This window comes from Macaca thibetana, chromosome 13, assembly GCF_024542745.1.
Source record: "Macaca thibetana thibetana isolate TM-01 chromosome 13, ASM2454274v1, whole genome shotgun sequence".
NCBI classification, from domain to species: Eukaryota; Metazoa; Chordata; class Mammalia; order Primates; family Cercopithecidae; genus Macaca; species Macaca thibetana.
The window spans coordinates 97,237,714-97,252,001 of record NC_065590.1 but is presented as its reverse complement, the minus strand read 5'-3'; the positions used below and the strand labels follow the sequence as shown (position 1 = coordinate 97,252,001).

Sequence of the window (14,288 nt, the reverse complement as noted above, 5' to 3'; positions counted from 1 at the left end):
ATCTTGTTCCATGTGTTCTTTTCTTGGTTACTCCCTTGTTTTTGGTTTGTTTTTTGTTTCATTTGTTTGTTTGTTTGTTTGAGATGGAGTCGTGCTCTGTCACCAGACTGGAGTACAGAGGCGCGATCTTGGCTCACTGCACCCTCCGCCTCCTAGGTTCAAGCAATTCTCCTGCCTCAGCCTCCCGAGTAGCTGGGACTACAGGCATGCACCACCACGCCCAGCTAATTTTTTTGTATTTTTAGTAGAGATGGGGTTTCACCATGTTGGCCAGGATGATCTCGATCTCTTGACCTCATGATCCGCCCACCTCAGCCTCCCAAAGTGCTGTGATTACAGGCGTGAGCCACCACACCCTGCCAGTTACTCCCTTGTTTTGTTGGATCATTACCTCCAGTAGGTCACTAGGTAAGGGAACAAGAGAAGTAGATTATTTCAATTATTGCATGCCTGAAAATACCTTATGCTACCTGATTGGACTGATGGCTTGGCTAAATATAAAAGTGTAGGATGTAAATTAGAGTATTGAAGGAATTGGTCCCTTATCTACTAGATTCCAGGGTTGTTAAGAGGCCTGTTGACTTCTGATTTTCTTCTTTTATCTCTGCAAATTTATAGCCTCTTTTCTGTATCTTGGATATTTTAAAATTTCCCAGTGGTGTACCTGACACTGGATCTTTTTCATTCCCTGTGCTAACCCTTTTGATTTGGAAAATCATGCTTTAGTTCTGGGAAATTTCCTTTGCTCTCCTTCTAGCTTTTTAGTTGTTGGCTTTCAACTTTCCAGACTTACCCTCTTGCTTTACTTTATCTCTTTGCTGCTATTTTTCATCTTTTGGTCTTTTTGCTCTGTCTTCTGGAAGTTTCTCTGGATTAATTTTTTATACTAAGTTTTAATTTTGGTTCTTATATCTTTAACTGTGTAGAAATTTCCCTTGTTTTTAGGATTTTTTTTAAGCTTTCTGGTTCTTGTTTCATGGATACAATATCATCTCTACCCGTTTTGTGGAAATTATTAGTTTGAAGTCGTTTCCGGTTTCTCCTGATTATTTTCCGTATTCTTTTGTTTGTTGTGTTTTCTGTCTTTCAAGTCAGAAGCTCTTCCTGGGTATCTGCAGGTGCTCAGCCATCTGCTCTCATTTTTTACTTGAGCCTAGAAGCTCTTTGCACGTCGCCAGTCTTGGGCCCTAGTGGGCTTTAGCCTCATAGGAAGAAGGAGCTTCAAACAGGCTTGTCATTGTGAAGAATCCCAAATGGCAGTCTCTGCCATCTACTTTAGAGAAGAGTAACTTCCTGCCTGGGGGGATGTAAAACTTGCTACAGGGATTCTAGAAAGGTAGATGGGGCAGCATTCAGATTTCCACTCAATTCCCATTTTCAATCCGGGGTTTCTCCTTCGGCACCTGCCGCCACTGCAAACTCCTCTACAATGACCATGCCTCCTCTTCCATTGTTTTGGTCCTTGTGGACATAATCCTCCTTATTTTACTGCTATTTTAGTGGGGGTGGGGAGAAAAAAAGAAAGAATGCATCTATTCAGCCTGGCCTCCCCTGTTTCTGTCATAAGGAGCTTGAATGGGATTCAGAGAAGGTTGGCTTCTCCAGGACTCCCCCCCTACTCCTAAGTCACCACTTCAATCTGGGTCTCGATTTCCTCATCCATAAAATGGAAGAATAGTGCCGCAAACACACTTCAGAGATACTGCAGGTTCCTTTCCAGATCACCGCAATAAAATAAATAATGCAATAAATGCGAGTCACACAAATATTTTGGTTTCTCAGCACATATAAAAATTATCTTTACACTATGCTATCGTCTATTATTTGTGCGATAGCATTATGTCTAAAAAATACGTATCTTAATTTTAAAACACTGTACTACTAAACAATGCCAACGATCCAATCAACGATCCAACCAGCAGGCTCCAATCCTTTTGCTGGTGGAGGGTCTTGCCTCAGTTTTGATGGCTGCCAACTGGTCAGGGTGGTGGCTGCTGAAGGTTGCAGAGGCTGTGGCAATGTCATAAAATAAGACAACAATGAAGCTTGCTGCATTGACTGGTGCTTCCTTTCATGGAAGATTTCCCTGTAGTATACCATGCCGTTTGGTAGCATTTTACCCACAGTAGAACGCTTTCGAATTTAGAGTCACTCCTCTCAAACCCTGCCACTGCTTTATCAACTAAGCTTACGGAATATTCCAAATCCTTTGTTGTCATTTCAACAATGTTCACGGCATCTTCACTAGGAGCAGGCTCCATCTCAAGAAACCACTTTCTCTGCTCATCCATAAGAAGCAACGCCTCATCCATTTACCATGAGATTACAGCAAATCAGTCACATCTGCAGGCTCCACTTCTAATTCTAGTTCTCTTGTTGTTGCCATCACATCTGCAGTTACTTCCTCCACTGAGTCGCTGAGTCTTGAACCCCTCAAAGTCATCCATGGGAGGAGGAATCAGCTTCTTCCAAACTCCTGTTAAAATGGATGTTTTGTCCTCCTCCCATGAATCACAAATGTTCTTAATGGCATTTAGAATGGTGACACCCTTCCAGCAAGTTTTCCATTTACTTTGCCCAGATCCATCAGAGGAATCACTATCTATGGCAGCTATAGCTTTACAGAGTGAATTTCTTAAATAATAAGACTTGAAATTTGAAATTACTCCTTGATCCATGGGCTGCAGAATGGATGTTGTATTAATAGGTAGGAAAACAGCACTAATCTTGTACATCTCCATCAGAGCTCTCAGGTGACCAGGTGCTGCATTGTCAATGAGCAGTTATTGTTTGAAAGACATCTTTTTTTTTTTTTTTTCCTGAGCAGTAGATCTCAACAATAGGCCTTAAATATTCAGTAAATCATGGCATAAACAAAGGTGCTGTCATCCAGGCTTGGTCGTTCCATTTGGACAGCCCGGGCAGAATAGATTAAGCCTAATTCTTAAGGACCCTGGGATTTTCAAAATAGCAAATGAACATTGGCTTCAACTTAAAGTCACCAGCTTGTCTTAGCCTATAACAAGAGAGACAGTCTGTCCATTGAAGCTTTAAAACCAGACATTGACTTCTCTTTAGCTATGAGAGTCAGAGATGGCATCTTCTTCCAATATAAGGCTGTTTCATCTACATAGAAAATCTGCTGCTGTTTTGTTTTTGTTTTTGAGACAGGTCTCACTCTGTCACCTGGCTGGAGTGCAGTGGTGTGATCTCGGCTCACTGCAAACTCCACCTCCCAGATTCGAGCGATTCTCCCACCTCAGCCTCCCAAGTAGCTGGGACTATAGGTACTCACCACCACGCCCAGCTAATTTTGTGTGTGTGTGTGGTAGAGATGAGGTTTCACCCTGTTGGCCAGGCTCGTCTCAAACTCCTGACCTCAAACGATCCACTTGCCTTGACCTCCCAAAGTGCTGGGATTATAGGCGTGCGCCACCATGCCTGATCAACATAGAAAAACTGTTGTTTCGTGTAGCCACCTTCATCCATGATCTTAGCTGGATCTTCTAGACGACTTGCTGCAGCTTCTCCACCAGCACTTGCTGCTTCTCTTTGTACTTTATGTTCTGGAGGTGACTTCTTTCTTTCAACCTCATAAACCAACCTCTGCTAGCTTCAGGCTTTTCTTCTGCAGCTTCCTCACCTCTCTCAGCCTTCATAAAACTGAGAGTTAAAGCCCTGCTCTGGATGAGACTTTAGTTTAAGGGAATGTTGTGGCTGCTCCCATCTATCCAGACCACCAAAAGTTTTCTCCACATCAGCAATAAAACTGTTTTGTTTTCTTAAAATTTGTGTGTTCACTGAAGTAGTACTTTCAATTTCCTTCAAGAACTTTCTCTTTGCATTCATAACTTCTGTGTTTGATGCAAGAGGGCTAGCTTTTGGGTTAGCTCAGCTTTCAACATGCCCTTCTCACTAAGCTTGATCATTTCTAGCTTTTTATTTTATTTATTTTTTAATTTAATTTTTTTTCCTGAGGCGGGGTCTTGCTCTGTTGCCCAGGCTGGAGTGCAGTGGTGCAATCTCAGCTCAATGCCACCTCTGCCTCCCGGATTCAAGCAATTCTCCTGCCTCAGCCTCCCAAGTAGCTGGGATTACAGGTTTGTGCCACCACGCGCAGCTAATTTTTGTATTTTTATTAGAGATGGGGTTTCACCACGTTGGCCAGGCTGGTCTCAAACTTCTGTGATCCACCCACCTCCATCTCCCAAAGTGCTGGGATTACAGGTGTGAGATTTTTATGTTCTGGAGGTGGCGTCAGCCCTAGATTTTTATTTAAAATGAGAGACCTGCAACTCTTCCTTTCACTTGAACACTTAGAGGCCATTGTAGGGTTATTAATTGGCTTAATTTCAATATTCTTGTGTCTCAAGAGATAGGGAGGCCTGAGGAGAGGGAGAGACATAAGGGAATGGCCGGCTGGTGGAGCTGTCAGAACATGCATCACATTTATCCATGACGTTTGCCATCTTACATGGGTGGGGTTTGTGGCACCCTCAAAAGTTACAGCAGTGACATCAAAGATCACTGATCACCATAACAGATATAATAACAATGGAAATGGCTGAAATAGTGTGAGAATTATTAACATGTGACACAGACACGGAGCGAGCACGTGTTATCAGGAACGCGGCGCTGGAAAACCTGCTCAGCACGGTCGCCACAAACCTTCGAGTTTTGTTTTTTTTAATGTAGTATCTCTGAAGTTCAATAAAGTGAAGCACAATACGAGGTATGTCTATAGATAAATTTTATTTTATTTTATTTTACTATTGTTATTTTTTGACACGGAGTCTCACTCTGTCACCCAGGCTGGAGTGCAATGGCAAGATCTCATCTCACTGCAACCTCCGCCCCCAGGTTGAAGCAATTCTCCTGCCTCAGCCTCCTGAGTAGGTGGGACTGACTACAGGTGCCTGCCACCACACCTGGCTAATTTTTGTGTTTTTAGTAGAGATGGGGTTTTGCCATGTTGGCCAGGCTGGTCTCCAACTCCTAGCCTCAAGTTATCCGCCTGCCTCAGCCTCCCAAAGCACTGGGATTACAGGTGTGAGCCACCAGGCCTGGCCGATACATTTTATTTTATTTTATTTTTTAGAGATGAGGGAGGGGGTCTCACTATGCTTTCCAGGCTGGTCTTGAACTCCTGGCTCAAGCAATCTTCCCATCTCAGCCTACTAAATTGTTGGGATTATAGGCGAGAGCCACTGCACCCAGCCAAATTTCAGGAACTCTTTCTATTCTGAAATTGCATGTTTCAGGAAACCAGACCTGGTCTCCATGGGTATTTTATTTGTTTGTCATATTTTTGGTGTTCCCAAAATGTGCCGCCAGCCTCCTTTTCTGGATTTCTTCTACCTTTCTCCAGAATCAATGGATCCTTGAGCAGAGCTGGCTCCATGGGTTTTGTAAAGGCTACAGAGTCCCAGGACCTCGTATTCAGGAGGGCCTCGTGCTTGGTTTAATCTTCCGCTCTCACTGTCTTGAAATTCTTACTAACTTTTGAGCAACGGGCTACATATTTTCATCTTGTGTTGGTTCCCACAAATTAGGTAGCCAGTCCTGGCCATGGGACAGTCACAAGCCAGAAGTCACCTTTCAAAGATCTTAAGGCTCATGGCCAGAGACAGAACTTCTGTGGCTCTGTTACCCTGCTTCCTGGAAGGGAGGGAGGAGCAAGACCAGTTTGCCCCAAGCCTATAAATGGATAAACCAGTCCCCAACAGGTTCTGCAACTTGCCTGAGATCTTATCGCTCATGAGTTTGGGAAACTCTTGAGTTATTTAAGCCACACTCTTAGAAGGTTGTTTTGCTTCTGTTTAACTGGTGCTGTGCCTTCTGGCTATTGAGCTCCTATGACAAAGTGATTTTGCATCCAGAGTACTTTATTCATTCATCCATTCATTCACTAAAGAAACCTTTATTAAGCACTTGGTCTGTTAGCAGAAAAAGTAGGCTCTTTAACAGGCAGAATGGAGTTAAGTTCCCTCTTGGCCTCTTGCTGGTTGAGTGACCTGATTACACCTCCTGAGCCTCAGTTTCCTTTACTGTTTAATGACAACAGTTAAGAGATCATTTGGGTAATGGGCCTGGTACAATGCCTGACAGAGTCTGTGCCTAGCAAATACCCACTCCTTAGCCTTCCTCAGGGCTATGCAACCTGCAGGTGGTTGCAGTTTTAGTTATGGGCAGACCAGGCTACCAGCAGGCCTTGGAGCTCCTGGAGGAGCCATTCAGAGGGCAAGTGCTGGATACTCTCTTCTCTCTAGCAGGAACATGGAGGGTGGATGAGAAGCAGCAAGGATGATGTTTGCCTTCTGGATCATGCCTGTGTCTTGTGATTAGCATTTAATAGGCTCCCAGAAAGCTTTGAAGATAATCATATGTCTACCCCTCCCTTTTGACTGATGATCTTGACGTGATATACACTTATGTCAGTGAGGAAATTGGGACGCCCTTGCAATGAGCCAAGAGTTGCTCTTTAGCTTTCAAAAACTTAAAGTCTAGTGAAAATTCAGCCCACAATAGAGTGGCACAGGAATTTGTCTTCAGAAATGCCTCCTCCACAAAGCTGTTTTGTGGGATGAATGGGGGACGATATGGTAAAATAAGCTTAATGACAATTTATGGTATTCGTACCTCACTTTTCCGTGTACAAAGTTTTGACAAAGTCCTTGTATATCCATCATCCCATTCGTGCCTTCAAGCCCCATAAGGTGGTCTGATAAAGTTATCACTCCCAGACTGCAGATGAGAAAACTGAGACTCATTGAAGTGATTCGTCCAGGCCATATAGCTAGCAGGGAAGTAGCAGGGCCAGGACTTAAATCTACTACTCTCTTGAGTCCAGAGACCCTCCTCTGTTGCCTCAAGGTAGTATTTAGCGATTGCCACACCTCTTTAGCTAAACTTTTAGCTGACTTGTTCTGAGTTCTAAGCCCTGGGATGTTGGCAGTATCAGGGGGTGAGGAGGAGGCGGTGGGACCAGCTCCAATGGGGCCACACCCTGAATATCAGGGCTGCAGCCCAGTTGAGTTGTGGCCACATTCCTTGAATTCCCATGACCTGGTCACATAAGAATAATGCAGCCCCTGGGGTGGTCTCATCAGAGCCAGATCTGTCCCTCTCACCACTCAAGGGCTCACTCCTGTAATTCTGCCTCTCTCCTATGTAACCCACGCTTGATTTCCATTAGCATACAAAATGCTGCAGTCCTTCAAATTCTCTTCAACTCCCTTCAGCTCTTGCCCAAGTCTTGCTCCCCCTTTCAGGGAGTTGTCACCACTTGTGTCCCCTTTCCCTCCTCTCATTCTGCCTTAAACCTGCTCCAATTAAACTTTCATCCTTATCACTTTCCTGAAATCACCGTGTCAATGCTGTGTATCTTGCTAAGTCCTATGCTGAACTCACTCAAACTCTTAATAGCATTTGACATTTCTTTCTTCTTGAAACTTGCTTCATGTAGCTTACGGTCACCACACTCCTCTGGTTCTCCTCCTTCTCCATCATCTTTGCTGGATGTTTCTGCTGTCCCTGACTTCTAATGCTATGGTGTCCTGCGACTTAGCCCTGGGCTCCCCTCTCCCACCTGCCATCTACCCTCACTTCCTAGGTGTCTTCACTTTGTCCATGGCTTTATAGCCCCCATAGACACTGATGACTTCCAAATTCATATCTCCAGCCAGAATATCTCCTTGGAATTCCAAACTCATGTGTTGACTTCCTCCTCAATATTTTCTCTTGTATTACCGATAGACATGTCAAATTTTGTCCCAAATCTTGAGTTTTCACCCCAACATCTGCTCACAATCATCTCGTAGTCTCCTCCACTCACTACAGTATGGCATCCTTGATTCCTCTCTTTTGCTCACAACTACATCCAGTCCATTGTTGGCTCCACCTTCAAAACACATCTGTTTCTCATTGCCCTTCTCTAGTGCCCTACACCAGGCACCACATACATCTTTAGGCTGGATTCCTGGTACAGCCTCCCAATTAGTCATCTCCATTGTGCCCTTATCCTTTATAGTCAGCCTGAGTAAGACTTCAAGGCATAAATCAGACTGCATTTATTCCTCTGTTCAAAATCCTTCAATGACTTCTCCACTGACTTAGAATTAGATCAAAATACCTAACCATGGTCCCAGACAGAATATTCAAAATACCCATATTTAACATCTGGTAGAGGAATGCATAGTCATATATAAGTTTCTATATAAATCAAACATTTTAAATATATTATCTTCTATTTTCCAAATGAACCAAACTATATTTATCTATATAATAAAGCTGCTGGCTGGGTGTGGTGGCTCACACCTGTAATCCCAGCACTGTGGGAAGCCGAGGTGGGAGGATCACTTGAGGTCAGGAGATCAAGGCCAGCCTGGCCAACATGGGGAAACCCCATCTCTACCAAAAATACAAAAATTAACTGGGCATGGTGGCACAAACCTGTAATCCCAGCTACTTGGGAGGCTGAGGCAGAAGAATCGTTGGAACTCAGGAGGCAGAGGTTGCAGCAAGCCGAGATTGTGCCACTGCACTCTAGCATGGGCGACAGAGTGAGACTCCATCTCAAAAAAAAAAAAAAAAAAAAGCTTAAAAAATGATATTAATATAACACAGAGCATGCATCAAATCAGCCTAATACTCTAAGTCATTTATTGGTTTTCAGAAATAATTGGTGTGAACAGTGAACAATCTGAAAAAGAAATTAAAAAACTAATCCCATTTACAATAGCCAAAGAAAATGAAATACCTAGGAATTAACCAAAGAAGTAAAAGATCTCTATAATGTAAACTACAAAACAGTGATGAAAGGAATTGAAGAGGACACCAAAAAATGGAGAGATATTCTATGTCCATGGATTGGAATAATCAATGTTGTTAAAATGTCCATACTACCCAAAGCAATCTACAGATTCAATGGATTCCCTATCAAAATACCGATGACATTCTTCACAGAAAGGCAAATAACTGCCGTAAAATTTATGTGGAACCACAAAAGACCCCGAATGCCAAAGTTATCCTAAGCAAAAAGAACAAAGCTGGAGGTATCACATTAACTGACTTCAAATTATACTCAGAGCTATAGTAATCAAAATAGTATGCTATTAGCATAAAAACAGACACATAGCCCAACAGAACAGAATAGAGAACACAGAAACAAATCCACACACTTACAGTAAACTAATTTTTGACAAAGGGGCCAAGAACATACACTGAGGAAAAGAGTCTCTTCAATAAATGGTGCTGGGAAAACTAAATATCCATAAGCAAAATACAAAACTAGACCCCTATATCTCACCACATACAAAAATCAAATTGAAATGGATTAAAGACTTAAATCTAAGACCTCAAAATATGAAACTACTAAAAGAAAACATTGGGGAAATTCTCCAGGACATTGGTCTGGGCAAAAATTTCTTGATTAATACCCCACAAGCACAGGCAACCAAAGCAAAAATGGACAAATTAGATCACATCAAATTAAAAAGCTTCTGCACAGCAGAGGAAACAATCAACAAAGTGAAGAGACAACCCGCAGAATGGGAGAAAATATTTGCTAGCTATCCATCTGACAAGTGATTATTAGCCAGAATATATAAGGAGCTCAAACAAGTCTACAGGAAAAAAATTCTAATAATCCAATAAAGAAATCAGCAAAATATTTTAATAGACATTTCTCAAAAGAAGACATACAAATGGCAAACAGGTATATGAAAAGGTGCTCAACATCATCGATCATCAGAGAAATGAAAATCAAAACTACAATCTCGGCTGGGCATGGTGGCTCACGCCTGTAATCTCAGCACTTTGGTAGGCCGAGGCAGGTAAATCACGAGGTCAAGAGATAGAGACCATCTTGGCCAACATGGTGAAACCCCGTCTCTACTAAAAAAATACAAAAATTAGCTGGGTGTGGTGGCACGTGCCTATAGTCCCGGCTACTCGGGAGGCTGAGGCATGAGAATCGCTTGAACCTGGGGGGCGGAGGTTGTAGTGAGCTGAGATTGTGTCACTGCACTCCAGCCTGGGCAAGAGCAAGACTCTGTTTCAAAACAAACAAACAACAACAACAACAACAAAACCCTACAATCTCATCCCAGTTAAAATAGTTTATATCCAAAAGACAGGCAATAACAAACACTGGTGAGGATGTAGAGAAATCAGAACCCTCAAACACTGTTGGTGGGGATGCAAATTAGTACAAGCATTAGGGAGAACAGTTTGGAGGTTCCTCAAAAAACTAAAAATAGAGTTACCATATGATCCAGCAATCCCACTGCTGGATATATACTCAAAGGAAAGGAAATCAATATATTGAAGAGATACCTGCACTCCCATGTTTATTGCAGCACTGTTTACAATAGCCAAGGTTTAGAAGCCACCTAAGTGTCTGTCACAAGATGAATGGATAAAGAAAGTGTGGTACATATTCACAATGGAGTACTATTCAGCCATGCAAAAGAGTGAAATCCTGTCATTTGTAATAACATGAATGGAACTGGAAGTCATTATGTTAAGTGAAGTAAGCCAGGCACAGAAAGACAAACGTCACATGTTCTCACTTATTTGTGGGATCTAAAAATCAAAACAATTCACTTTATGGAGATAGAGAGTAGAAGATTGGTTATCAAGAGGCTGGGCCAGGTAGTTGGTCAGAGGCAGGGAATGGTGAAGAGGGAGGTGGGGATGGTTAATGAATACAAAAGTAATAGAAAGAATGAATAAGACCTAGTATTTGCTAGCACAACAGGGTGACTATAGTCAATAATAATTTACTTGTGCTTTTAAAAATAACTAAGAGCGTATATGGCCAGGCGCGGTGGCTCACACCTGTAATCTCAGCACTTTGGGAGGCCGAGGCGGGCAGATCATGAGGTCAGGAGATTGAGACCATCCTGGCTAACACGGTGAAACCCCATCTCTACTAAAAATACAAAAAAAGTTAGCCAGGCATGGTGGCGGGCGCCTGTAGTCCCAGCTACTTGGGAAGCTGAGGCAGGAGAATGGCATGAATCCAGGAGCAGAGGTTGCAGTGAGCCAAGATCTTGCCACTGCACTCCAGCCTCGATTACTGTATGATTTATTTTTTCTCTTTTATTTATTTTTTAAATCTTTATTCTTTTTTCTCTACTTTTTCTTTTAACATTTTTTAATTTTGAGAAAAGGTCTTGCTTTGTCACCTAGGCTAGAATGCAGTGGCATGACCACAGCTCACTGCAGCCTTAACCGATCCTCCCACCTCAGTCTCCCTAGTACCTGAGAGTATGGGACTGTGCCACCACACCCAGCTAATTTTTTTAATTTTTTGCAGAAATGAGGTCTCATTATATTGCCCAGGCTGATCTCAAACTCCTGGGCTTAAGTGTTCTGTCCACCATGGCCTCCCAAAATGCTGAGATTACAGGCTTGATGTTAAACTAACCTTGCATTCCTAGAATAAACCTAACTTGGCTATGATTTATTATCCTATTTATATATTGCTGAATACAACAGGATGTACATTCAATTTACTGATGTTTTGTTTGGAACTTTTGCATGTATGTTTATAAGAGGAATTGATCTTTAATTTTGACTTTTCTTGAAATATCCTTGTCAAGTTTTGGTGTCAACGTCATGCTTGTCTCCTAAAATGTGTTGGTAAATGCTCCTCTTTTTTCATTATTTGGAAGCATCTGTATAAGATGGGTGTTCTTTCTTTCTTTTTACAATTATTATTATTATTATTGAGACAGAGTCTCACTCTGTCAACCAGGCTGGAGTGCAATGGCACGATCTTGGCCCACTGCAACCTCCGCCTCCCAGGTTCAAGCAATTCTTGTGCCTCAGCCTCCCAAGTAGCTGGGATTACAGGCATGCAACACCACGCCCGGATAATTTTTGTACTTTTAATACAGATGAGGTTTTGTCATGTTGGTCAGGTTGGTCTCGAACTCCTGGCCTCAAATGTTCTCCTGCCCCAGCCTCCTAAAGTTCTAGATTACAGGCACGAGCCACCATGACTGGCCTATTTCTTTCTTAAAAATTTGGTAGAATTTGGCCAGGCGTGGTGGCTCATGCCTGCCAGTACTTTGGGAGGCCGAGGTGGGCAGATCACAAGGTCAGGAGTTCGAGATCAGCCTGGCCAGTATGGTGAAACTCCATCTCTACTAAAAATACAAAAATTAGCCAGGCATGGTGGCAGGTGCCTGTAGTCCCAGCTATTCAGGAGGCTGAGGCAGGAGAATTGCTTGAATCCGGGAAGCAGAGGTTGCAGTGAGCTGAGACTGCACCACTGCACTCCAGCCTGGGCAAATGAGCGAGACTCTGTCTTAAAAAAAAAAAAAAAAAAAAAAATTGGTTGAATTTTCACATTTATTGGCCTAGAGTTGTTCAGAATATCCCCTTATGATCTTTTTAATGTCTGTGGTATTTGTAGTGATGCCCCTACATATTGGTTAGTGATGCCACCGTTATCAGTTACTTTGATTTTCTTTGCTCCATTGCTCAGACTGAAGCACAGTGGCCTGATTATAGCTCACGGCAGCCTTGAGCTCCTGGGCTCAAGCAAACCTCCTGTCTCATCCTCCCAAGTAGCTAGGACTGCAGGTGTGCACCACCAAGCTGGGCTCTTCTTTTCTTTTCGATCAATCTTTCCAGAGTTTATCGAATGTATTAGTCTTTTCAAAGAGTTAATGTTAGTTTGTCGAGACTCTTTTCTTAAAAAATATCTTTTAAGCTGGGCGCGGTGGCTCACGCCTGTAATCCTAGCACTTTGGAAGGCCGAGGCGGGCAGATCACTTGAGGTGAGGAGTTCGATATCAGCCTGGACAACATGGTGAAACCCCGTCTCTACTAAAAATACAAAAATTAGCTGGGCGTGGTGGCACGTGCCTGTAATCCCAGGTACTTGGGATGCTGAGGCAGAAAAGAGAATTGCTTGAACCTGGGAGGTGGAGGTTGCAGTGAGCTGAGTTAGTGCCATTGAACTCCAGCCTATAGAGATGAGGACTCAATATGTTGGGCAGGCTGGTCTCCAACTCCTGCCCTCCAGCAATCCTCTGGCCTTCACCTCCCAAAGTGATGGGATTACAGGCACCAGCCACCACAGCCTCTGTGGAGCCTCTCTATCGAAGCTTGCTTTCTCTTTTTTAAACATTTCCTTCATCCCATTATTTTTCAGTTTAACCTTTTTTCTAACTTCTTGAGATATATGATTATATCAAAAGATCTTTCTTGAACATCCCATTTCAGACTGAAACCACTCTCCTCTTTTTCTCCTTGGCACTCACCACCATTTAACATACCACATATTTTCCTCATTTATTTTTGTCTCTCCCCATCAGAATGGAATCTCCACGAAGGCAAGGACTTTTGTTTACTGCTGAATCCCCCGGACCGAAACCAGTTCCTGTTTAATAAATAAAACAAGGAATGAATGTGTTAAATGAAGAAACAATAAGAGCTAAATTTATTGAGCAGTTACTGAGACTCAATTATATTCACTCATGCATTTATTTATTCAGTTATTTACTTATTTAGAGAAGGGGTCTCGCTTTGTTGCCCCGCAGGTCTCCAACTCCTGGCCTCAAGCAATCCTCCCAGCTCAGCCTCCCCAGGATTACAGGCGTGAACCACCACGCCTGGCGGAGACTCAATTATAAGGGGCTCACAGATAACATCTAATTCTTACAGAGGAGGAAACTGAGGCACAAGTAAGCAGGAGAGCCGTGATTGGAAACCTAGGTCTAACTCACGGCCCGTGAGCTTTCCTCCAAGTCCCGAGGCTTCCCCTTAAAAAAGCCAGCGAGGGATGAGACCCGGAGGGCAGAACCCACGGAGGGCGGAGCCCACGGAGGACAGAAACCGCGCTCGCGAGCTCGGCCTTGCGCGGCTCCTAGCAGCCAGACGAGCAAGCCGGCCTTGGAATGAATGACCTTCGGAACGGAGCTTGATCGAATCACTCAGCAGTAGGCGTCGCCCACTTTCTTATTGGTTGGTTTTGGTTCTCAAGAGTAGGAAACGAAGATAGTCCGCGAGGGGGCTGCGGGTTTCGCGGAGCCTCGCCCCCGGGCGCGCTGGTTCCCTGCCGCGCAGGCGCACGGAATCCTCGGCTCGGATCTCGCGTTTCCGGCCGTAGGGCTTCTCCCGCCTCTCCCGGAAGCTGCGCTCGCTACCCGGGTAACGGGTCCCGGCTGTGAAGCTTCCGCGACGCCCCGATGGACCTCGAGGAGGCGGTAAGGAGGCGGTGCGCCTGGCGGGCCCCTACTGCCGGGGCCGGAGGGGAGAAAAGCTGAGGAGGA

General features: G+C 43.7%; 1 protein-coding gene across 2 annotated transcripts in view; it reads left to right on the top strand.

Moving 5' to 3' along the window:
* The first annotated feature begins 13,575 nt into the window (after window positions 1–13,575).
* The window catches only part of TAF1B (TATA-box binding protein associated factor, RNA polymerase I subunit B), an 89,280-nt gene continuing 88,567 nt past the window's right edge, over window positions 13,576–14,288 (top strand). For both annotated transcript variants that reach the window (XM_050753913.1, XM_050753911.1), the window contains exon 1: window positions 13,576–14,222. In XM_050753913.1, coding sequence (XP_050609870.1) covers window positions 14,205–14,222 — 18 coding nt within the window. In that variant the 5' untranslated portion in view covers window positions 13,576–14,204. The remainder of the gene's footprint in view (window positions 14,223–14,288) is intronic.